The following is a 25793-nucleotide window of genomic DNA, read 5'->3' on the forward strand; positions in this document are numbered from 1 at the left end:
TGGTCTGGGTCTCCTCTGCACACTCCAACCTTGGCCTGAGCCCTGATTTAACTCCATTTTTCATTGCTTGGTGCCACTCCACCAGCACAGTTCAGTCCCTAGAAAACACCACTAAAAACAAAAATAAAAAATCCAAAATTCACAGAGCTCAGACTGGTTTGGGTTGGGAGGGACCCTAAAGCCCATCTTGTTCATGGGCAGGGGTTTAAATTGACATTTCAGGTTTCAAGTGGGATTTCTCACAGCCTCTGGGACAGGAGGAAATGGAAGCAGAGGAAGCCAGAGAGTGCAGAGGGTGTGACTTATTTACCCTGAGCATGTGAAGCCCCAGCCATGTGGCACAGGAGCCCCTGAGCCAGCTGGGGACAAACCCAGCCAAAATCAACATCCAACAGCAGCACAGGCTCCTCTGCAGGCACCGGGAATGTTTGTGCTGCTTCAGTGAGCAGGGACTGAAAACAACACACCCAAAAGAGCCAAGCAGCCCCAGAGGCCAGCAGGAGAGAGCAGAATGCACCAGGAGGCTCCAGGGATGGATCCCTGATCAGCCTGGAGTGCAAAGTCAGGCTCAGCTTAGCGAGCGAAGCTTCTCCATCCTCCTTGAGGAAAAAATACTGAGGTAAAAAAATTAAACTTCCTTCAGAGATCCAACCAACCCTGGAATATCTGTGTTTCTCAATCTTATTAATACATCAAAAATAAAAGAGCATTTTTAGGGGTGTTGGAAATATCTGCTTAGCAATACCCTGTGTTGAGAAGATCTACACAAATATTATCTTAACAATACTGAGCACACAAATAAATGGGGTAGTAAAACCTCCATTGATAAAGTTACACGTGTAACTTTCAATAAAACTTGCTTAAATTTGATTTATATGCTGACAACATCTCAGATCACTTAGGAAATCCAGTTATTGGCGTGGCTGAATTATGAATTATCAATAGAGGACATTTCATTAGCTCTCAGTGCTCGTTAGGTGTATAAATCACTGATGCCATTAAGCTGTGAGTGACATTTGTAAATTCTCATGGTGGGGGACCTTTCCTGCGGGAGACATTCCTGGGAGGAGCCAGGACAGATGGATTTGTTATCACCACTTAAAATCCAACACTTTCACAGGAACATCAGAATAACTTACCGAGGGAAATGAGCAGTGAAAGCTTCAGCTGCTCTGGTCCTATTTTTGTTTCTGAAAAGCCTGAATGGTTAATTTCCCATTAACACCAGAGAGATCTGGTTTTTCACTCCTATAAAGCCATCAACTCTCCAAACACAGAGAGCAACCTTATCAAAGCAAGCCACTGCACCTTCCAGTCTGACTCACACTGAGACCATCTGGACAAAACATTCAGACAAGAGCTTGGAAAAAAAAAAGAATAAAAAAAAAAATCCAACATCTTGAAACAAATTGCCAGACAGGATTACACAAAATGATCTGTAGAACGTGTCAGAGACAGCCAGGAAAATCTTTAAAAGCAGACAGAGGGGAGGAAACCTGGATCCTTCTGGGATCCACTTATGGCTTATCTTTTCAGCTTCCAGCTTTTCCAGCTATCAAATCCCACATTCCCTGGGGGTCCCAGGCACCCCGAGTCCTGCAGTGTCCCCAGAGGTACCAAAGGAGCTCTGAGAGCTGCTCCTGTCCCCTCAGCCACTCCTGCATCTCCTCCAGCTGCTTCTCCCAGTCACACCAGCCATCCCCCAGCACTGACACCCTCCCACCAACCAGAAAAACACCCAAATCTGCCTCTTCTTGCTCATTTCTACCTCAGTTTGCCCTGGCAGCAATCAGCAGTGGCTCCAGCTAGGAAATAACCCCCACAATCTTGGATTTGATGATGCAGGGTAGTTTTTATCCTTTATCTGCCAGAGCAGACGTGCTGATCCAGCCAAGGCACAGCATCCAGCTCACTGCACATTTGCCTTTCCCATTAAGAAGCCCAGAGGTCATTATTTGCCAAAGGACACACAGATAAAGCAGACAAACTTTCCACTACTCCCCGACAGCCTAATTACTACCCAGAATCTGGAGCAAGCCATGACAACTCTGCATTCGTTTCCACATTTCATTTTTATAACACTCCAACATCTGCAGAGGATGCTGTAATTAAAAAGGAATAAAATGATGGTTAAAAAAAAAACCCAAAAAAAAAACACCAACGAAGCCTGGACACAGTCATCTGCTCAAAGAACATGGATTACACAGCAAGTGCAGATGCTCTGCAGCAAGGCAGAGGTGGTGTGCAAGCTTTGAACTCCTGAGTTACACACTCTGCAGTTGGTGTGCAAGCTTTGAACTCCTGAGTTACACACTCTGCAGTTGGTGTGCAAGCTTTGAACTCCTGAGTTACACACTCTGCAGTTGGTGTGCAAGCTTTGAACTCCTGAGTTACACACTCTGCAGTTGGTGTGCAAGCTTTAAAGTCCTGAATTAAACACACTGGAGCAGGACAGTGTGCAAGCTTTGAAATTCTGAATTACGCCCTGTGCAGCAAGACAGAGCTGGTGTGCAAGCTTTAAAATCCTGAATGACACACTCTGCAGTTGGTGTGCAAGTTTTAAAGTGCAGAATCACACACTGGAGCAGGACAGTGTGCAAGGTTTGAAATCCTGAACGACACTCTGCAGCAGGAAAGAGTTGGCGTGCAAGCTTTAAAATCCTGAATTACACATTGGAGCAGGACAGTGTGCAAACTTTGAAAATCCGAATTACAACTCTGCAGCAAGACAGAGTTGGTGTGCAAGCTTTGAAATCCTGAATGACACACTGCAGTTGGTGTGCAAGCTTTGAACTCCTGAATTACACCCTCTGCAGTTGGTGTGCAAGCTTTAAAGTGCTGAGTTACACACTCTGCAGTTGGTGTGCAAGCTTTAAAGTGCTGAATTAAACCCACTGGAGCAGGACAGTGTGCAAACTTTGAAAATCTGAATTACACACGCTACAGCAGGACAGAGTTGGTGGGCAAGCTTTGAACTCCTGAATTACACACTGGAGCAGGACAGTGTGCAAACTTTGAAAATCTGAATTACACCCTGTGCAGCAAGACAGAGTTGGTGTGCAAGCTTTAAAATCCTGAATGACACACTCAGCAGTTGGTGTGCAAGCTATAAAATCCTGAATGACACACTCAGCAGTTGGTGTGCAAGCTTTAAAGTCCTGAATCACACACTGGAGCAGGACAGTGTGCAAGGTTTAAAATCTGAATGACACACGCTCGCACGAGTGGTGGGCAAGCTTTGAAATCCTGAATTACACACTGAGCAGTGGTGTGCAAGCTTTGAAACTCTGAATTACACACTGCTGCAGGTTGGTGTGCAAGCTTTGAAATCCTGAGTGACACACTCTGCAGTTGGTGTGCAAGCTTTGAACTCCTGAGTGACACACTCAGCAGTTGGTGTGCAAGCTTTGAACTCCTGAGTTACACACTCTGCAGTTGGTGTGCAAGCTTTGAAACTCCTGAGTAACACTCTGCAGATGGTGTGCAAGGTTTAAAGTCCTGAATGACAAACTCTGCAGTTGGTGTGCAAGCTTTGAACTCCTGAGTTACACACTCTGCAGTTGGTGTGCAAGCTTTGAACTCCTGAGTTACACACTCTGCAGTTGGTGTGCAAGCTTTGAACTCCTGAGTTACACACTCTGCAGTTGGTGTGCAAGCTTTGAACTCCTGAGTTACACACTCTGCAGTTGGTGTGCAAGCTTTGAACTCCTGAGTTACACACTCTGCAGTTGGTGTGCAAGCTTTGAACTCCTGAAGGACACACTCTGCAGTTGGTGTGCAAGCTTTGAACTCCTGAGTTACACACTCTGCAGTTGGTGTGCAAGCTTTGAACTCCTGAGTTACACACTCTGCAGCTGGTGTGCAGCTTTGAACTCCTGAGTTACACACTCTGCAGTTGGTGTGCAAGCTTTGAACTCCTGAGTTACACACTCTGCAGTTGGTGTGCAAGCTTTGAACTCCTGAGTTACACACTCTGCAGTTGGTGTGCAAGCTTTGAACTCCTGAGTTACACACTCTGCAGTTGGTGTGCAAGCTTTGAACTCCTGAGTTACACACTCTGCAGTTGGTGTGCAAGCTTTGAACTCCTGAGTTACACACTCTGCAGTTGGTGTGCAAGCTTTGAACTCCTGAGTTACACACTCTGCAGTTGGTGTGCAAGCTTTGAACTCCTGAGTTACACACTCTGCAGTTGGTGTGCAAGCTTTGAACTCCTGAAGGACACACTCTGCAGTTGGTGTGCAAGCTTTGAACTCCTGAGTTACACACTCTGCAGTTGGTGTGCAAGCTTTGAACTCCTGAGTTACACACTCTGCAGTTGGTGTGCAAGCTTTGAACTCCTGAGTTACACACTCTGCAGTTGGTGTGCAAGCTTTGAACTCCTGAAGGACACACTCTGCAGCAGCCAGGGGACTGAAATGAATCTGAAGGAAAGCCCTTGCATTTCAGAGCACGCTGCTGATGTTACACTTGGCACAGCCTGGCTGGAAGCGTGCTCTGTGCTGGACTGGGAATTCACGAGATAAGCACAAGGCATCCATCCTTGCAGCATTCCTGCATCCAAGGAACCCAGGCTGCAAGGCAGAGGGGTAAAACCTCCCCAGAACAGGATCTCCAGCTTTTAATCTCCTGAAGAAACAACTGCATGGGAAGGAAGTCAAGCCAATCCATCTGAAGACAGCCTGATCCTCCCCAGTTCCCCACCTCAGCCCAACTCCAAAATCTGCATTTTTAGGCACGGTGACACTGAGCAGCCTTGCAGATGATGGACAGAAGGACTGGGCTCACACAAACAGCTCCACACTTGCAGTTTGCATCAGCCACAGCACTCAGCAATGCAAATTATCTTCCTCAAACTGTGCAGAGGAAGGACTGGAGGTGCCTGGTGACAGCAGCTGCTTCCCCTGTGGCAGCCGCTGGAAGCAGAAGCATGTGGCAGCTTCCTTGCTGAAAGCTCTGCCCTTAAAAATAAAGCTGGAAGAGAAACTGCTTCTCCCACCTGTCCTTTGTAGAGAGGATTTCAGATACCATGCTCCAAGAGGAGGGCTCCAACCCACACTGCCCGATGGACACTGTGCCCAGGCCACCAGACACATCAGAGTGTGGCACTCTCTGCGTTAGGTGTGCCTGCATCTCCTCCTGTCCCAGCGGCTTTGAGAAACCCCAGTTTAAACCTGAAATGTCAATTAAAACCCCTGCCCATGAACAAGATGGGCTTTAAGGTCCCTCCCAACCCAAACCAGTCTGGGCTTCTGTTATGAATTTTGGATTTTTATTTATTTTTTAGCGGTGTTTTCTAGGGACTGAACTGTGCTGGTGGAGTGGCACCAAGCAATGAAAAATGGAGTTAAATCAGGGCTGCAGCATCCCCAACCACCTCGATTTCCATTTAATATCAGCTTGTCCTTTCCTTGATTTCACAACACACTCAAAATAGAACAAACAGAAAATTCTTTCCCCGGGAAGTTTCAGTTCCCTCTTCTCCAAACTGCGTCAGCGACAGACGAGGCCGTGTGGCACGCTGGGGTCTCCTCTCAGGAGCCATTTCCCTCCAGAACCTCAGGAAAGAAAAGCAGGGAGAGGTCTCCAACGAGAGGAGAAGGTCCTGAAGGGGCCAGAACGAAAAACATCAGAGCACACAATGGCCCCGACGTGCTGCAGCTTTTCATTCCGGCCATTGTCCGCCAAGAATAGCCCGCAGCCCCACGGCCACATTGTGTGCTCCTGTCCACCTCCCTGCCAGAGCTATTTAAAGCCCCAAACAGCTTCTCCTCAGATGTCAGCTCGGGCTGGGAAGTAAGAGCCAAGGCAGCCTGGAGATTGTGGATTTGGAAGCGCTGCCCGCTGGGCGCGGGGTGGAGTTTGGGCTTAAAAACAGCAGGAGAGGGAAAGGTGCTGGGAGAAAACAGCAGGGCAGGTGTGGAGAGCTGCAGAGGACAAGAGCACATCCATCACTCAGCTCCTCACAGCATCACAGAGCTCCTCACAGGATCACAGAGCTCCTCACGGGATCACAGAGCTCCTCCTGGGATCACTCAGCTCCTCACAGGATCACAGAGCTCCTCACGGGATCACAGAGCTCCTCACGGGATCACTCAGCTCCTCATGGGATCACAGAGCTCCTCATGGGATCACAGAGCTCCTCCCAGGTCCTTCCAGGATCACACAGCTCCTCACAAGATCACTCAGCTCCTGACAGGATCACAGAGCTCCTCACGGCATCACAGAGCTCCTCAGGGGATCACACTGCTCCTCACGGGATCACACAGCTCCTCCCAGCTCCTCCCAGGATCACTCAGCTTCTCATGGGATCACTCAGCTCCTCACAGGATCACAGAGCTCCTCCTGGGATCACACAGGATCACAGATCTCCTCACAGGATCACTCAGCTCCTCACAGGATCACTCAGCTCCTCCCAGGATCACACAGCTCCTCCCGGGATCACTCAGCTCCTCCCGGGATCACTCAGCTCCTCCCAGGATCACAGATCTCCTCACAGGATCACTCAGCTCCTCCCAGGATCACAGATCTCCTCCCAGGATCACACAGCCCCTCCCAGGATCACAGATCTCCTCCCGGGATCACTCAGCTCCTCACAGGATCACTCAGCTCCTCCTGGTATCACACAGCTCCTCCCAGGATCACAGATCTCCTCACAGGATCACAGAGCTCTTCCTGGGATCACTCAGCTCCTCACAGGATCACAGATCTCCTCCCAGGATCACTCAGCTCCTCCCAGGATCCCTCAGCTTTCAGCTTGGAAAAGCCCTCCAGGATCAGAGCGCAGGCTGGGACCCATCCCCACCGTGTCACCCAGACCATGAAGTGCCACCTTCCCAACAGGTGTTCCCTGCAGGACACCTCCACTTCCAGCCTGGGAAAGGTTTTAAAGACAGCCCCGATGGATAAAGGCACAGAGATTCACAGGCCAGAGATGCACAGTGAAGTTTCCTCTCACAAGAAATACATCCCAGGTGTGCCTGCACTGAGCCACAACCCAGTGATTTGCCACGGAATTACCTGAATTTTCCATTGAATTACCTGGCCAGGGTTGTACAGAGCTCATTCAGGTGCTCCTCTGGCACTCTGCTGGGGTTTGAAATAATGAGGGGTCAGTTTTCCACTGAACTTCCTGAATTACCTGGAATTATTAAAATCCCACTGATCCAGCATCATTCCTACACTGATACAGACAACAGGTACTGCACGAATCACAGATCCACACAGGAAATTTCACAGGGGCTGGAATCAGCAGCCACTCTGCTTTCCAAGAACAAAACAACACCAGCTAACCCCTGGGACTTGCAAGAAAACCCAAAAATACCAAAACCCAGGCACATGCTGGGAATAAATGCCAATAAATGGGATGCTGCTCGTGTCAGCACGGCTCCTGAATTTGTGAATGAGACCCCAGTGACAAAAACAAAGCCATGGGCTCAGGCTCTGCCTATAAACATGAATTGTTGTGATTTGTAATTGTCACACAAATATCTGCCTTTAAAAAAAACCCAATTTACTCAAGGCCCACCATCAGCACCTTGGTGTTCTTAAACATCTGCAAATCCAAGGCAGGATTTCTCATCCTGTCTGCAGCTGTGCAGAGCCCAAAGCTCCTCTCCAGCTCCAGTTTGGGTCCAAAAGGAGCAGAAAAGTGATTCATCCTCCCACTCTGCATCCAGGCTCCCGTTTTTCTGCCAGAGCCCACCACCTTTGGCAGCCTGGAGCACTCCAGCACCGAGGCAGGAGTCACTCCCAGCAGTGGGAACATTTGGTGACATTTCCACTGCTACAAAACAGGGAATGGATTTGAATCAGGACCTATAAAAGATGGAGGTTGAGTCATCCAACTTCTCGGGCACCAAACTGGGTTTTGCTTCTTCCCCCTTGTGCTGTATGGGAACAGAGCATTAAAGAAAATGTAATCAAGGAACCTCTCAGCCAGCAAAGGGAAAAGCCAGCCTCAAAAATGAACTCACTGATCAATTCTCTTCTGCTTGCAGCATTGACTGGACTTCTGACTCCATCTACAACAGCCCTGCCAACAGCAGAAAACTGAAAATAACCTCTAGCCAAATCAAAATGACAGCAATTAAGCCATTAACAAGCAGCTGGGGGAGTTCAAGCCATCAGCCTGGAGTATTAAATGGCATTTTAAGCCTTTCTAGGGAAGAACCACTGCTTGCTGTTACAACTCTCCAAAGGCTTGAATGGATGGTGGCACATTCAAAAAAGCTGCATCTGGCTGAGCAAGAGAACTAAAATTAACCCAAAAATAAAACCCCCACACCAGCAAGTTAATAGTAGGTGTAGAAAAACTATTAAGCCAGGCAGCATGCAGTATTAGTTTATTCAGAGTAAGCACATTATTAACCAATTTGCCATCAGTAATAGAAGCCATCCCCAGTGTCAGCACTGGCACAGAATTCCCAGGGTGCAGAAAACGCTGGGATGAGCAGCCTGAGCTCAACACAGAAAATGAAACCACCACGGAACCAGGCACTCGCTCCATTTCAAGGCCAGCCTAATAACTGCCAGGGCAAAGCTGATTTCTCTCTGCTCCTGACACACTTTTCCCCTTCCTCCAAGATTGCTGTGCAGCGTTTTCCTTGTGTGGGATGGCAGCAAAAGCCAGGTGAGCACCTTCAGGTGAGCACCTTCAGCCTGAGACAGCACCAGAGCAGCCTCCTGCCCCTGCACCTCTAGGTCAGAAAGCAGGAATTCCCAGCACCAGGCACCAAAAAGTATTAGTTTATTTAGAGAAAAAAAGGAGAAGGTCTGTGCAGCACAAGGAATCTTCTGTTTGCTCTGGCACCAGCCCCTCTGCCCCACACACCCCCCAAAAATCCATCCCCACTCCAAGGAAACAGAGTTTGTTCTACACAAGGAAAGGACAAGGAATCAGCCCACAAATAGTTTGCTGTGCTTGCTCTACCCCAAAATGTTAAATACCCAAACTTCTCCTGTTTAAATTAAAAAGCTTCCCAAGGCTCAGGCTCAGTGGGAACAGGGAAGGTTGGCTTCAACACTAAGGGTTCCTAAAAGATGTGGGGAAGTGGCAACACAATCCCAGAACAGGAGGTGGCAAAATGAGCATCCTTCACACTCTCACCTGGCCTCTCTTCTTGGCAGCTCGAAAGATTTCAAGATTTAAAAATATAAATTCGACATCCAGGACTGGCACACCAGAATCTCTGCCAGCACTGAACTTCACACAAGCCTCCCACTCCTAAAAATAAAACTTAAAGAAAACAGCCATTCAAACTCAATCCCAGTGGAGCAAAAAGAACTTTGGGAGAATCACCAAAAAAACGGCGCTTAAAAATAGCAAAGCTGATTGTTTGTGCTGGGAGATTTCAGGGGAGTGTTTATTTCCTTCTTAATCCCCAAAACAGCAGGAATCAGAGAGAGGGAAAAAGTGAAGGGAGACAGGAATGAAAGCGAGGGATAACTGCAGACACATTTCAGCTTCCTGACAATCTGATTCCAGACTGTACAAAGTTCTGACTCACCCCTGGAGCTGTTTTGGATTGTTTTTGCAGCTCAGTTTTATTGGAGGGGTGAGCTGCATCCTCCTCTCCCTGTTCCCAGCTGGTCCAGGGAGCACCCTTGGCTGCACAGACCCCTCATTCAGCATCACCCTGGGATCTGTCCTTCTGTCCCCTCCAAAAATTCAAAAAGGAACAAGAAAAAAACAAACAAATCCCAAAGTAAAAGCCCTGTGCAGTTATCTCCTCTGTCCAAGGAATTTTCTTGAAAAGAAGAGGCACGTCCTGTCCAGCCAGGCAGGCTGCACTGCCAGACACAAAACAAGATAGAAAAAAGCTCCGTGTTCTCTCAGCATGTTTCAAGATGTGTCACTGAATCCCATAAATCTCACCAGAGACCTTGATTTAGGTCAGCTGGAGTAATTCCCTACCATGGAATCTCCTCACCTACTCCTGGGCTGAGCAGGATGTGCTGAAAGGCCCAACCCAGGCAGCCAGGGAACACTGACTCCCAAAAAACCAGATCTGGAGCAAGGGCAGGAGGATCCCTGTCCTCAGCCAAGGCAAAGAACAGCTCTGACACCAGCACACCACCAAAAGGTTCAACTGGATGCTCTTTTAATGATCATAAATAAGCTTCTCAAAATGAAAATGCATTTAATTTGAAAGGAAAAAAGCAATTTTCTATTGCATGCATGTTATAATACACATGCATGTTAGAATACACATGCAGTTGTGTATTTGATAACAAATCAAATAGAATAATTTGATTATTCAGCTTTAAGGCAGCTGAGAAATAACATTTATAACGTTTAAAATGTGCTACAGGAAGCTTCAGAATCAGAATTATCTGAAAGACAACCCTGGCTTTTGGGTTTCTTGGGTTTTTCAGGCATCAAAGATGCAAGAATTCTCAATTTTAATTATTATATATGATTCATCAACTCCCTCATTTACACTAAGAGGCAAGGGAGGCCAAAATCTAAGCAGAGATAAGATGCTGAGTGAAATTTGGAAAGTGATGCAGTAATAAAATATAAACTTCAAGAAATCTGTGATACAGCTGAAGAGCTTTTATTGTGTTGAAACGAACGTTGTGTTTGGGCTACTTCAAACAAACCCAGAGAAATAAACACTTCATCCACTTTTTGATCAAAACACAAAAGCCAAAATGCTTTCCTATTATCTGGAAAAAAAAAAAAAACCCAAAAATATTCTCTGAAAGAGAAATGAGGATTTGTGCTCTAAAGAAAGTGAATGTTCAACAGGTTTTGGTGTTATTGTAATAAGCAGTGAGACTTCAGGGGGATCTGAAGTTGACAAAATCAGCTTTTAGAGAGGCACAGGACAAGAAGCAATGAAAAAAAAAGGAGGTGGGAAGGGGGAAGGAAAAGGAACCAGTTTTCCTTGTAGTGCCCAGAGCTGGATTTGTTCTCCCTGTCGCTGTCAAAGCCTCCAAGTCATTCTGCACACACAGCACAACCTCCCCACAAGACAGCCCAGGCAGGGCTGGCTGGATGCTGATGGCTTGCATTAAAAATCAAATCACAAATCAATCAAAATCCACTGGCTCTTCCCATGCCCTGCACACACCTCTCCCTGCAGGACTCCTCAAAGCAAACTCCTCCTTGCAAGGAGAGGCATCGATCTTTTGGGACTGATAAATGTGTTTAAACACACAACAGATAAATAACTTCTAGCAGAATCCTTCAATTAAAGGGAACAGCAAATTAGCAGCACTTTCATCCCAACCCTAGCAGCTGGTGGAGCTGCTCTGGCTTTGGGACAGGGTGGGGTGCAATGGGAATTATTTGCATGAAGCCTGATCCTAAAACCACTGCAAACCATGTGAGGGGAGCTGGGAGAAAATTATAGCTGCTATTCCAGCTCCCAGCCAGTGTTTAGTGTGGAACTCACAGCTCAAGGAACCTCCAGCAGCACAAAACCAACATTCATTCTCCTCCCTCCATATGGGATGTTGGAGGTTGTGGAATTCCCCAAATCTTCACGTGGGTTTTTCATGTTCCTCCCCAAAATTCTGATGGCAGCCTCAAATCTGGGGCCACTTCTGAGCCTCTCACTTCAGCAAGGACAAGAAAATCAAGGAGTCAGGAGCAGCCAAGGGATAAATCACAGCCCAACTGTTCCAGGGTGTTTACCAGAAAATAGTTGGGAGTTCCAGAACAAAATAAAAGAAAAAGCCCCCACAAAACCAAACCAAAACACTTCCTTTGCTGCCAAAAGCTGGCACTGCTTTCAGGGTGTAAAACAAACCTCTACCTGCAGGGATTCTCCAGAGGGGGCCGTGCCAGAATTATTTTTTTCCCCCCAGTTTAAATCTGAAACCAAAGTACCACCTGAATTTCCGTGGGCAGGTTTGGTGGGGAGTGTTTTTAGCCAAGATTTTCAGGGAGAAAGTGTGAAAAGTGGAAATTAATGGATGCAAGGAGCCCTTCCCAGCTTTATTACACGAAGTTCACTGTGATGGGGGAAATAATCTGACACAAAGCCTAAATTAAGATTAATTCCTTAAGTATGAAGACAATGGTTATAAATGTGTTTGGCATTAGGCAAATGGCCTAAATAAAAGGGCTTCTCTTACACTTTTGTGTAAATTAATTTATCCTTACAGTCAGAAATTAATCATTTCATGGAAGGTAACAGCAGCATATGGATTGATAAAAGTTCAAACCAACCTCAGAGCAGACAGGAACAATCTGGATGGCAGAAGGAGGCAGCAAAGGCAATTTAGCAACCAGCAACGAGCCTTCACACACACAGGAAATCAAATCAACACTCGAGGGCTCCAGAAATCTGCTCCAAGGGTGCTCACCCCAGTTCTGAGTTTATCCACCAGCCCTGCTCAGCAGAGCTGAAATCTCAGCCAGCACCAGCTCCCTGCTGAGGAACCTCACACATTTATACAGACAGAATTTTGCCTTGCAAATAACCAGAACCCCAGAATGCCACAGCTCTGATGAACCTGGCACAGCTCAGACTGTTTAAGCCTCTCCCAGCCTGTCTGTGGGTGCTGTCCATCCTCCCTTTTTCCCCCCTTTTTTTTTTTTCATTTTTCATTTCTACAGCACAGCTTACAAGCGCCAGAAACTGAAAAGTTTAAAAAAAAAAAAAAGAAAGAACAAGGAGTATTCAGAGTTTTTAGACATTCAGCTCCAGGGGGAAAACACAAGAGCACAATTTCATTCATAGCAAGTTGAGTTTCCATCCAAACATCATCAGTGTATCCTGTGACCTTTGTAGTGCTGCACTGCTCCCTCCTTTCCCCCTCCCTTTTCCAGCTGCACACTTTAAAGTCCTTCACAGGCAAAGCCTTTTGTTCCTATTTCAGCATCTTTGTGCAGCTCTGGTCCCTCCTCGAGGAGCCCCAGCCCGCCCTGCAGCACAAACTGGGGGATAACTGGGGCTTGGAAAAAGGAAACTGGGGGGAAAAAAAATTGGGGGGAGAAAAAACCTGGGGGGAGAAAAAACGTGGGGGAAAACTGGGGGGGGGGATGGGGGGAACCTGGGGGGGAAAAAACCTGGGGGGGGAAAAAACTGGGGGGGCAAAAAACTTGGGGGGGGCAAAAAAACTTGGGGGGGGAAAAAACTTGGGGGGGGGCAAAAACCTTGGGGGGGGGCAAAAAAACTTGGGGGGGGGCAAAAACTTGGGGGAGGGGGGCAAAAAACTGTGGGGGGAAAAAAACTTGGGGGGGAAAAAAAACTGGGGGGGAAAAAAAACTGGGGGGAAAAAACTGGGGGGGAAAAAAAAAACTTGGGGGGGAAAAAAACTGGGGGGGAAAAACTGGGGGGGAAAAACTGGGGGGGAAAAACTGGGAAACTGGGGGGGAAAACTGGGAAACTGGGAGGGAAAACTGGGGGGGGGGAAAACTGGGATGAAGCCTCTTCCTCGCTCACCAGATGAGAGGACAGCAAAGTCAGGAAGGGCTGCAGTCCTGACAGAGACCAAAGCAAAGGCAGGCTCCTTTCCAAAACCACTTCACAGGGTTTATTTCATTTATTACATTTTTACATTTATTTTATTACATTTCCTTTATTCCATTTCTGAGGGGCTGATAACAAACACTGGGGAGAATCCTCCGTGGGGCTGCACCCCACTCTCTGCTGGCTCCCTGTCACTCCTTCAGCCCTGCACAGATCGAGGAAAATTGAGACTTTTTTCCACCTCACAGCAACAATGGCTGCTTCTTATTAATGAGCTTTTCTTCCTCAGATTTTGATGCATTTCAGGCTCATCAGGCTTGCCAAAACACACCCCTGATAATTTGCTTTACGGGTCACAGGTCTGAACTGACATTTGCCAATAACTAAAATAATACATCTATTATTATTATAGAATATATGTATTCCATATATTCTTATATCTGTATTTTATTATATTTAATTATAATATTAATTTATATTACATAAATTAAAATATATAAATTATAATAATATATAAATTATTTTATTTATATTTTATTATATTTAATTATAATATTAATTTATATTACATAAGAATGTATTATATAATATAAAAGCTATAACATCATATAATATAAAAACCATAATATACTATAAAAGCTATAATATAACATAATATAAAAGCTATAATATATTATAATATATTATAATATAATTTAACATAATATAATAGCTATAATATAATAGCTATAATATAATATAAAATAATAGCTATAATATAATATAAAATAAAAGCTATAATATAATATAAATAAAGCTATAATATAATATAAAATAAAGCTATAATATAATATAATAGCTATAATATAATATATAGCTATAATATAATATAATAGCTATAATATAATGAATTATTTCATATTACTATATATTATTTTTATATTATTATACTAATGCGTATTATATATTTATTTATTATCTATTCATAAATATATGTATTATTTATGTATTACTAATAAATTAATAGACATACATAAATTAAAATGTAAAATATAAATAACTAGACAAATAGGGAGCTAAATGGGACTTGGACAGTGGATTTGCTCAAGGCTCCAGCCAGAGGGAAGGGATGTCAGCATCTTTGCACATCCCAACAATTCCCTGATTCTGCTTTACAGGCACTGGATCCAGCTCTGGCTCCCCGGGAAGGTGGGAGAGCATCAGCTGTGCTTCATTTCCCCCCAGGGATGGATACCTCGGGAGCAGCTCCCTCCTCACAGCTCTCCCTTCCCAGGAGAACATCACCAGCCTCCCGCAGCCCTTCCCAGAGGAGCTGGCCTGGAAGGAGCAGAATTGTCCCAGCCAGCAGCCACCAGCTGGCCCTGGTGGCCACAGCCCTGCCCACACTGAGCAATTACACCTGGTGGGTGTAATTGCAATCCTACCCCAAAAATTCCCCCTATTTCACCACAAACAGCACTAATGAAACATGTGAATAACCCCTATTTTTATTTTTATTTTCCCTAGAAGCAGCAGAATCACATCAAGTGTGTTTTAGAGCCACACACTCAGAGCTGCAGGACAGCAAGAGCCCTGCTCCAGTGGGAACTCGCTTAAAGAAAAGGATGGTGTGGAATTTCCCAGTTTTCCCACCTAAATTCACAAGCTTAGAGCATGCCCTGCAGTGGGACTGGACTGCTGGCCCAGGACACACTCAGGAACTCAGGCAACAACTGCTGATATTTTAAGGAAATTCAATTTGCAAGCACTCCCCATCTATAAATTGCATCGTTCCCTGGTTCCCTCCCTGCAGGAAAACCATCCTCCAATGGCAGGGGTACAAAAACAACCCCAAAATCCTTCCCTGACTGGAGAAGCCAAGAAGCTCTTCCTGGAAAGTCCTGTGATTGAAGAAAAAAATAAAAATAAAACAACCAAACCAAGGTCAGGTGTAGCAGGACCAACCAACTCGCCCTGATGCAGCAGGCTGGGGTGGAGATTGAAATCCACGCTGGGTTTGGAGTTAATCTCGTTATTTGGTTCCTTCTTCAGAGTAAAAAAGGCCTAATTCAGCCCATTTCACACAAAACAAGGGGAATTATTGCTGGAAACACTTAAAGACCTAAAAACTTCTGCAGCACATTTAGCAACACCTGTGACTGAACTCCAAACAGAACAACTGGGGCAGGAGATCTGCACACAAACCACAGCACACAGCTACTCTGATGGCAAAAAGGGACAAAGTTTGGAATGGTTCCAATCCATTTCCACCATTTTCTTGGAAAAAACACCAGTTGGGCTTCCTGACATTGCATCCATCTGGTTTCAGGCTTCAAACCCACCCAGGGTTTCAGTGAGCATCATTCCACAGAAGGAAGGCCCTGGTTTGTCTGCTGGAGTGCTGCAATTTGGGGAGAAAAGGGCAGAGAGGAAGCAAAAATGGAGACTGGTCTCTACTGATGGAATTACTGCAAGGTCAGGACCCTCTCTCCCTTTTTCTTCCACACTTTTATCCCCCAATAAATCCCATAATTGCATTTATTTCCATTGCCTGCAAAGCACTGACAGCGTTCCAAGAGCGGGACACCCGGGATGCTGCAGGAATTCTCAGAGAGAAACCATGAAATCTGTGAAAGTCATCCCAAAAAATGAACTAAATAAAGTTGTGAGTAATGAATATCAACTGTGCATGGCACAGTGAAAGCCATTCAAGGGAACATGTGTTTGAACATACTTTCCATCTCAACAAAGGTTCAGATTTTTCACTCTTCGTAACGACAGCTGAAAAGAAAGTTGACCAGGCAAAGAGATTCTTCCAAGAAAATCCCCAAAAAGGCCAAAAAAAAATTAGCAAGGATTTAAAAAAAGAATAAAAGAGGAGTTGAGCCTTTTAAGTGACAGGCAAAGGGAAAGATACTAATTTGTAACCTCACCAGGAAAGGAAATCATTGAGAGCTGAGGAAAAATGTCCTGTCCCTTAGCTGGGAGTCAGGGAAAACTGGCTACGACCAGGAAACTTTTTATAGAATCCTACTGGAGTTACACTGGCAATTCCCTCTGCTTTTGGAGGGAGCTGCAGCATTTAGAGGATGGAGTGGTTTGGTCAGTTTTGCTCTCCAGCCTTCCAACACCTGATGAAACTGCAAAAAAAAAAAAAAAAGGGATTTTGGAGCTGGAGAGGAAAGGAGGCAGACTCTGCATTCCTTCACCTCTTTCCATCCTCATTAATAATCCATTAGCAGGAGTTGGACACAAAACCACAAACTATTGCTGGAAGATCAAGGCAGTCTCCCAACGCCCCCTTCCCCCTTTTTTGGCACCAGGGATGCCTGGCTGGCCCAATCCAGCTCCAAAACTCCAGGGATTAGCACTATCAGGAACTGCAGAAAACCAGATGATTCCACAGCAATTCCAGAGCCCAGAGTTTGGAGCAAGTCATTGTTGCAAACAAATGGAATCACTTACAGGCACAGAGCCCTGATGAACTGCAAAACCCCCTTAAAAGGTAGTTTTACATTTTAAATGGGAACGTTAATCCAAGCATGCAGAGTTAAAATATCAGAATTGGGGATTGTTTCACTCAACCACACCGGGGTGAGGGGTGGAAAAGTCTCTTTATAGGGTGTATTAAAAATTCTGGGAATCCCACCCAAGGATTGGTCATGGTGTGCCGTGACCAACCTGGTGACCTGAACAGGTGGTGAACACAAAAGAGAAATCAACATTTATGTGTAACACCAACACCACTGAAAAACCCCAAAATTCAGCAGTAAAACAAATGGCAGTGATCTCAGCTCCATCTGAAGGTAAAAAAACCCTGCAGTCGTTGAGAGAAATGCCAATTTTTGGTTCAAATCATCACCAAAAGCATCACACTCCCCCTCCAACCCCAAATTCCAGCTCTGACCCCATCCCAGCAGCTTCTGCCATCTTCACACCCAGAAGGGCTGGACCAGTTGGAGTTGGGAGAGTTCACCAGGATTAAAAACTGCCCAGCATCCCTCAGGAAGATGGACCATACAAATGAGATTTCCACACAGCATTTAAGGCAAAAAAAAATCACAATCAGATCAGACACACTCAGCTATTCAACCCAGAGAGGGAAAAGGGATTTATCCAAAATTTATCAGCCATTTTGGGGAGGTTTAAGGGAAAAGTTTGAGATATTTCAGTGGCCTGAGTGTGATGGCAGCTGGGAGGTTGCCTGAAGTTGTTCTTATCAGGAATCTTCCCCGAGCAAAGACAAACTCAGCTCAGCAACCACGCAGCCACCTCTGGGCTCTGCCTGCTCCTGCTGTAAATTACCTCATCCATTTGTCATATTTTTAGCACTTTTTGGGCTGGGCTGCAAGATCTGCAAGAGGATGCATTTTAACCTCTGCTAGCGACTACTCAAGGACAGAAGTGGTTTATGAGCCCTCGCTGTGTAAAAAAATGTCAGTATTAAATTTCTGCAGCTCCAACCATGGAGCTATTTACTGAGGCTTTCTACAAACTAATTAAATATAAGGCTCTCGTGGGACACGAGGAGAAAGAAAAGGAGAATTAAGAGATAAATCACTGGCTTTTCTTTCCTCTGCAAGTGTACACTCCAATTTAATATATTAAACCAAAAAACACCCTGACAGTGCTCGCTGGGGCACAGAGAGGCAGCAGCAGCCCAACCTCACACGGAACACACTGCACAGCATAAATTAATTATCTCTGCCTCGCCACAACTTGCACAAAGGAATTGGGAGAGACAATCCAGACAAGGGGATGAGCTTGAGATATCAAAGGCTCCATATGGAGTGAGGGAATCTCACTCTGCAGCTTCACAGGGCTCCCAGGCTTTGTGAGCACATGGCACCGGGAGGTATCAAAGCAGCTCTTCCCTCCCCTGCTGGCCCCGGGTCATCCTGGCAGGAGAATCCTGAGTGCTTGACAAGATTCCTGCAGGAGTTTCCTCCAAAAAAGCACTCCAAGGAGTCCCTGTCCAAGAGCAGAGAGGACAAAGCATGGAAGTGATGGAGGAAGGCTGGAGGTCAGCGCAGGTGTTGGGGGAAATCAGTGTCTGGGGTTAATTCCCTTCTGCAGAGGAGTGGGTTTGGAGCTGAACCTCCAGATGTTGGAGACCAGGGGGTCACTGGGCAATCCAGCACGTGCTCTGGTGGTCAGGCAGAGGGTCAGAGCAGGCTGTGTCCAGCCTGGCACAGCCAGAGGGGACAGGTCACCAGGAGGGAGCTCCTGTTCCCTCCACCACCCCTATCAAATCATCTTCAGTCAGAAATTGACTTCATTCAAATGTTGATCTCCCCACGGGAAGAGCCCGCTCCAACCCAAAAGAGGCAGAGGAATGGCTGTGGGGAGACAAGAAATACCTCCAGCTGATGGCTGCGGGAGAACACAAAGTGTCACTCACCCACACCCCATCCCTGGGCTGCCCAAGGTCAGGCTGGACACCTGGAGCAGCCTGGGATGGTGGAAGGCGTCCCTGCACATCAGCTGAGCTCTGAGGTCCCTCCCAACCCAAACCATTCCATCATCCTTTGCCCTCTGCCCCTTTTTTCAATAAAAACCACCGAGCTCATTCAGCAACAGAAAATCAAAAATTTTGCCTCGCGATGATCTATTAATCAAACCATTCTTTAAATGGCTTCTGATTAACCACTTAAGGCTATTAAATTTTTAAACAAAGCTCCATCATTCCATTAGCAATCATTTAAAGTGCTTAAGGAGGTGTTTGTGGATTAAGGGTTTTAAAGCAAGCCTCTAAACACAGCTCCCAGCGCAGAGCCAAGCACAAAAAACGCCCCAAGTTTCTAAATGCCAGCAAAAAATATCTGAGTTTTCTCATCAGAGGAGCAGATGCCACCTCACAATTCGTGTAGCACGCCAACACGTGATTCATCTCACCCCCACAGCCCCTCTCCCCTTCCCAGCTCAGGGAATGGATTTCAGAGTTAACATTTCCATGCTGCTCCCTCAGCTGAGGGCAGAACTGGAGCAGGACACCAAAATCCTCCTGCAGGAACCTGGGTGTGTTCGGTGAGCAGGCAGCACCACCACACTTGAGGATTTCAGTGGCTTCAGCAGCATCTCAGCCTGCCATGGGATGGAGAGACCTGCAGTGAGAGCTGAGAGATTCCCTAAGGAATCACAAGAGATTCCCTAAGGAATCACAGCAGGACTGAGCTACCTGTGGGGCTGTCATGGCTTTGCATCAGAGACATTTAGGGGAGGGATGTAAAAGCACAAAACGAGCAAAGGTTTGGGGTGCTGTGAAAGGAGCAAAGTCTCCCTCCTAAGCTGGTACCTCGAGGCAGGGAGAGAAGGATCCCCACTGTCAGAGCAGCTCCTGGAAGGTCAGGGCTGGCTGGAAAGGGGAAGGAAAAGCTCTACAACAAACCAGGGGATGGAGGACAGGGTTGGTACAGGACTGGCCTGTGCATTTCTGAGCTGGCTGGTCCCTCCCAGGAGATGGATCAGCACCTCCTTCCCCAGAGGGACAGCAGGAGCATCCCAAGGTGAAGGCATCCCTGCCCTCACCCCAATTCAGGAAGGAAACCCCCTTCTCCCAGCTCCTCCAGATCCCTTCCGCCCTCCTTAACCTCCTGCACCAAGGCTTTATAAGGCCAAAAAGCAAAAAAAAAAAAAACAAAAAAATCCATGTGCCACTACTGCAATCCACTTTTGGGAGCACATTTCCAGGTCAGTGACAGCCCCAGAGGTGAGCTGAGCTCTGGCAGCAGCAAGGAAGGCTCCTTCCCATTTTCCTGCTCTCTTGTCTGAAAAGGAAGGGAAGGAATTCTAATTTATGCAGGAGCTGAGAGGTGAGAGGATGTGCTTTGCTAATTCCAAAGCCTCCTTTCCGTGTTATTCCCAAATATTGTGACTGCCAGCTCGCATCTATCACGCACATTTTGATGGGGTAAATAATGAAAGAGCCCACAAACCTCTAATTTGATGCTGACTGCAATTCCCAGTTCCAAAGACAGCAAGAAAACAGGAATAGAAACTAAACCAGTAAAAGAGAAACACGCCCTTCTCCATTTCTAACTTTAAAAACCTCAATATGCAAGGGGAAAAAAGAAAAATCAAAATAAACTCTCAGCACAGCTTGATATTTGCTCAAATAAGCATTTTTCAACAGAAGTACCCAAAGTGCTTCTAGGTGCAGGGCACAGGGGTCAGGGTAGGACATGGCTCGTAGGACAACACGTTCTAATGTTTGCAACCAACAAGCAAACCCCCCCTCCCCAGCAGGAAAAATAACTGAGCACCTAATTGCAAAACAATATCTTAATTGTCAATTTGAATCTCCTCAGATTTAAATCTGGATTTGTTGTTTTTTTTTTTTTTCCCCCCAAATTGCATTGATTTAACTCAATCAACCCTGCCCCAAGGCCATCTTTCCTGCATGCTCTGAGCATACCAAGCAAGTTTCAACCAATTAGATAAATCACTGAATCTCAGAACTTCCCAGCAGCGACAGATCAAGCCATGCACGAGCCCTAATTATTCTTTTAAATACGTCTTATCCCAAAAACTTCACAAAAATAAGCAGCTCCGGGGGGGATTTCACCATCTCTTATTATTCTTTTTTAACCTAGGGCACATGATGGCCAGCTGAATTCTGCAGGAGACTTGCATGGTCACTGCAAGTCTGTTTAAATCTGGTTATTATGGGAATAATGCTGCTGCACGAGTTTTATTCATTTTATTCATTTTTTTTCTCTCTCTCTCTGTCTGTGTGTACACCCACACCCACACTGCAGCCTCGAGGTGTTACACTCCAGCACGGCAAGGAAAAGCAGGGAATGATGATGGACTCACCCCGAGGAAAATCCTGAATAATGGAAGTTTCTAGCACAAACAGCTTCCCAGGGACCCTGGAGCACAGTCCCCCATCAGCAGCAGTGGAAATATGCTCCTGTGACACTGCACAGATTGTTCAAAGATTCCCATGACAGGCAGAGGATTAAAAAGCAATTCCCTGCCTCTCATATTTCACATGCAAAGCCGTCTCTGGGAACGGCAGGCAGGAAAAGATGGATCTCCCCGAACTCAAAAATGGGGGTATTCCATAAAAAACCACCTTAAAAACGGCAGCACCAAAGCAGGAACCACCCCACAGGGACAGACACAGCACTGCAAACCCGACCCAGCTTTGTATTCCCAAAAAAACCCCCTGCAAATTCCAGGCAATCTGCAAATGATTTCCCTCTTCCCCACCCAAACATCCACTGCAAACTCCTACAATCGCCAGGCAGGCTTGCAGCGAAGGGATGGAAATAAAACCATTCCTTACCTTTAACTTGAGTGTCATATTCAGCTATGATCTCCTTATCCTTTTTGAATTTTGCTGGCGACGTCATGTTTTCTTTCCCAAAAAGCTGAATAACCTCGAAAGAGATCCACCAGAACGCGAGATATAAAAGGGAATTTTCGCTCCTCTCAGCACGATGCCTTGGCTTTCTGCTCGTCCTTCCCTCCCCCCCCCGCAAAAAGGGAAAAAAATCAAAAAATCAGTCCATGGAGAGAGGGTGTGAGAGGGAGCACAGCAGCAGGAAAATGCAGATGTTGAGATCAGCGGATGGAAGAGGCAGCAGTTTTGTCTCCCTGCACCAAATCCTTGAGCAGCAGCATCAGCCTAGCGAGATCCTGCAGCCCCAAAGGCTCTTCCTGATCCTCAATAGCACAGCCAGGGAGTGGAAGTCCTTCCGCACATGTTTTGTGTGGGTTTGCTTTGCCCTTTTTTATTTTTTTTTCCTCTCTTCTCCTCTTTTTTTTTAATTATTTCTTTTGATGGGCACGGAGATGATGCAAATCAAATCCCAAACGAGAGCAGCAGCAGAGGAGAAGCAGCTTTGGTTTGCTTGCCTGCAAATAAAAATTTAAAAAAAATAACAATAATTATATATTTATATTTAGAAAATCACTGCCGGCAGCCCAAATTTGTGATGGGAAGCAAAGCTGCCCTGACACCCTGACATTGCAAATCGTCCTTTGAGCAGCAGCAGCTGCAGCAGGGTGAGGATCCAGCTGCAGCCCCCAGGTGACCGAGGGAACGCCTACACCGGCACCGGGCACGGCGGCTCCTCCGGGATATCCCGGGATAATTTGGGATGCAGCTCCCGGGGGAATAGGGGATGGTTCGGGGAGCAGGGATCCTTTGGGATGGGGCTCCGGTGGGGTTCATTTGGGGCGCAGTCCCGGGGGGGATTTGGGGAGCGGCTCCCGGGGGTGACGCGGCTCCAGTGGGAGCTGGGGTTGGTTTGGGGTGCAGGTCCCTGGAAAAAAACTGAGGTTAATTTGGGATACAGTTCGCGGGAGAGAATTTGGGGTTGATTTGGGGTGCAGGTCCCAGGGGAGAATTCGAGGTTGATTTGGGGTGCAGGTCCTGGGAGACAATTTGGGGTTGATTTGGGGTGCAGATCCCGGGAGAGAATTCGAGATTGATTTGGGGTGCAGTGCCCTGGAGAGAATTTGGGGTTCATTTGGGACGCAGGTCCTTGGAAAGAATTTGGGGTTGATTTGGGATGCAGGTCCCGGGGGAAAATTTGGGGAGCGGCTCCCGGGGCTGTTCGGGGAGCGGCAGCCGGGGCCGTGGGGGCTCCCAGGGGTGCGGGGCTCCCCCGGGCCCGCAGCATCCCCCGCTGACCGCGGGCTCGGCCGCGCCGCCGGCAGCCCCGGGCACACCGGGCGCGCCCCCGCCGGGCGGCTCCGCCCGCAGCTTCTCCCTTTTCGGTATTTTTTTTGGGGGGTGTGATTTAGGGTTCCTTCCAGCGCCCGCTGCGCTGTGCAGGGCGGGACACAACTTTTCCCCCGTCTTTTCTTTCCAATTTGGATTTCTTCCCCGTTTTTTTGGGGGGGAGGAGGGGGGAGGAGGGAGGGCGCGCGGCCGCAGCCCCCCGCGGGAGATGCGCGGACGGGAGGAAGGAATAAATAAACACGGCACCCGCCGGATCCGCATCCCGCCCGGGAAGAACAATGCGGGCGGCGGGGAGAGGAAGCGTGGGGGGGTCCCGAAGGGGGGGCCGGGGCTGGGGGGAAGCGGCTCGGGGCGCTGGGGAGGCGGCGGGGCCGGCGGCGGAGGGCAGCCCGCGGTCCGCCGGGGGTGGCACGGGAGGGCCGGGGGTCGGGCGGCCGGGCGGGGCGATTACCTGGGCACTGCGGAGCCGCCTCCCGCAGCCGGGCGTCCTCCGGCCGCTGGCGCCCGCCGCCCGGTCCCCCGCACCGGCCCGCCGCCGCCCCGCCCTGCCCAGCGCCTCGGCCAATGGGCGCGGAGCGCTGGGTATGAGCGACGGGCATCGTAACCAATCAGACATTGCCCTCCCCAAGATGAGGCGGCCCCCTCTTCCCGCCGCTTGGCGCCCGTGGCGCCGCCCCGCCGGCGGAGCGCGGAGCAGGGGCGGGACGAGAGTGTGACTGACAGCAAATATAACCAATAAAAACGAGGCACGGCGCGCCTTTCCACCAATAGCCAGGCGGGAGGTGTGCTGCCACCGGATTTTTCAATGGAGTGGGCGTGGTCTGTGGTGCCCAATGGGAGGGCGCGGTCTGGAATTCAAACTGACAGGTGGGAGCGTGGCCGTTGGCACCGGAACGGGACCGGGACCGGGACCGGGACAGGGACAGGATCAGGATCAGGACCGGGACAGGGACCGGACCGGACCGGGACAGGGTCCCAGCCGCCATGTCCTCCAGCGGCTGCACCTTCGCGGACCGGTGCGTGAGCGTGCTGTGCTGCCGGTTCTGCCGGCAGGTGCTGAGCTGGCGGGGGATGCAGGCGGTGCTGCTCGCCGACACCAACACCGACACCGACCTCTATTCCACCGACATGCCGCCCTCGGGGTAAGCGCCGGGAAGGGGGAAAGGGTTGGTCCCACCCGAGCACGGGGTCCTGCCAGCCCCGGGGGACACGGCGTGGCTCCGGAATCCGCTGTCACCGGGAGAACGACCCTGCAGAGGAGGGGTCACCCCATCCCTGCATCCCTATCAATCCCCGCACCCCCATCCCCGCACCCCCATCCCCGCACCCCCATCCCCGCACCCCCATCCCCGCACCCCCAAACCCGCACCCCCAAACCCGCACCCCCATCCCCGCATCCCCATCCCCGCATCCCCATCCCCGCACCCCCATCCCCGCACCCCCATCCCCGCATCCCCCGCGAACCCACGGCAGGGCAGTAAAAAGCGAGGCTGTGCCGTGCAGAGCAAACCCAAATTTGAATTTAATCCATCCCTAGGGATGACACAGGCTCAGCAGGCACGGGAAGCTCCTCCCGCTCGTTCCCGAAGCGAGGATTAGAATTTGAAATAAAGACCCACAAACAGAACAAACCTGATCTGTCACTGCTGCCAGGACTCAGCGCTGCTTTCCCATAGCCAGATTTGAATAGTAAGGAAATCAGGTTGTGAAATGACATGGTAATCAGAAAGTATGGGCTGGAGAGGAGATAAGCAATCAAAGGTTTGGGTTTAGACATCCCTGAGGTTTTGTTCTGATTCCGAGCTGGGATTTGGCAGCAATGTCCCTGAGCAGGGTTCTGATGGCAGTGCCACACTGAGCCCCTGAGCACCAAGGCTCTGGCATCTCCTGCTCTTTGCAGCTCCTCTGCCCCTCAGGATGCTTCTAAATATGCACTGAGAAGCCTCTTGGAGCATTCCCATCTTTATTTTTCAATTCTTTCAGGGTTCCAGCACCGAACTCTGATTTTCTCAGCTCCAAAGAATGTTCAGGAATAATCAGCCAGCTCTGGCAGAGCTCAGAACTCAAAGTTTTCTGCTCTGGCATCTCCTGCTCTTTGCAGCTCCTCTGCACCTCAGGGTGCTCCTAAATATGCACTGGGAAGCCTCTTAGGGCACTTCCATCTTTATTTTTCAATCCTTTCAGGGTTCCAGCACCAAACTCTGATTTTCTGGGCTATTTTAGGAGGATTTTTGATACTCATGCAATGTCACGTGAGTCTCTTATTTAAGTTTCCATAGGAGTGGGGCTGAGAGAAGGAAAATAATAAAACCCTGTGGTTCAAACCACCCAGGAGCAATGGCAGCATCACTTTGTGGTGACTTCAGCCCGGTGTCACTGTGACCACCACAGCTCCAAACCTTTGTACGTTTCCTTCCCCCAGAACCGTGGATTTCATCGGGAGCTGCTACTTCACTGAGATCTGCCAGTGCAAACTGAAGAACATCGCCTGCCTGAAGTGGTGAGCTCAGCCACCCCCCACGGGTGTCCCTGAGGTGTCCCCTCCTCTGTCACCTCCTGCAAGGAACAGCTTGCCTTCCCTGGTGCGGATTTAACGCTGCTGGGGGGAAGCTGCCAGGGTATTTCTGTGAGTCCCCAGCGGAAATGTGGCAGCACTTTCAGGAGGCTCCTGGAAGCTTGTGTGCCACCTGCCCGAT

The 25793-nt window shown here is 48.2% G+C and overlaps 2 protein-coding genes across 2 annotated transcripts in view; one reads left to right on the forward strand and one right to left on the reverse strand.

Moving 5' to 3' along the window:
- The window catches only part of SRGAP2 (SLIT-ROBO Rho GTPase activating protein 2), a 130044-nt gene extending 107055 nt beyond the window's left edge, over positions 1-22989 (reverse strand). Inside the window, exon 1 of the mRNA XM_050984953.1 lies at positions 21694-22989. Within this exon, the coding sequence (XP_050840910.1) occupies positions 21694-21760 (67 nt within the window). The 5' untranslated portion in view covers positions 21761-22989. The remainder of the gene's footprint in view (positions 1-21693) is intronic.
- A 909-nt stretch (positions 22990-23898) lies between these two features.
- Positions 23899-25677, forward strand: FAM72A (family with sequence similarity 72 member A). The gene is made up of 2 exons (XM_050985412.1): positions 23899-24239; positions 25520-25677. The coding sequence occupies exons 1-2, from the start codon at positions 24082-24084 to the stop codon at positions 25599-25601; spliced, it is 240 nt and encodes a 79-aa protein (XP_050841369.1). The 5' UTR covers positions 23899-24081; the 3' UTR covers positions 25602-25677.
- Positions 25678-25793: the final 116 nt, after the last annotated feature.

This window comes from Serinus canaria, chromosome 26 (assembly GCF_022539315.1).
Source record: "Serinus canaria isolate serCan28SL12 chromosome 26, serCan2020, whole genome shotgun sequence".
In the NCBI taxonomy this organism is placed as follows: Eukaryota; Metazoa; Chordata; class Aves; order Passeriformes; family Fringillidae; genus Serinus; species Serinus canaria.

Excerpts from the sequence above, each read along its gene's own strand:
- FAM72A (XM_050985412.1), top strand. The coding sequence starts at position 24,082 with ATGTCCTCCAGCGGCTGCACCTTCGCGGACCGGTGCGTGAGCGTGCTG. Across the intron at positions 24,240-25,519 it reads ACCGACATGCCGCCCTCGGG|AACCGTGGATTTCATCGGGA; the intron begins GTAAGCGCCGGG and ends TCCTTCCCCCAG.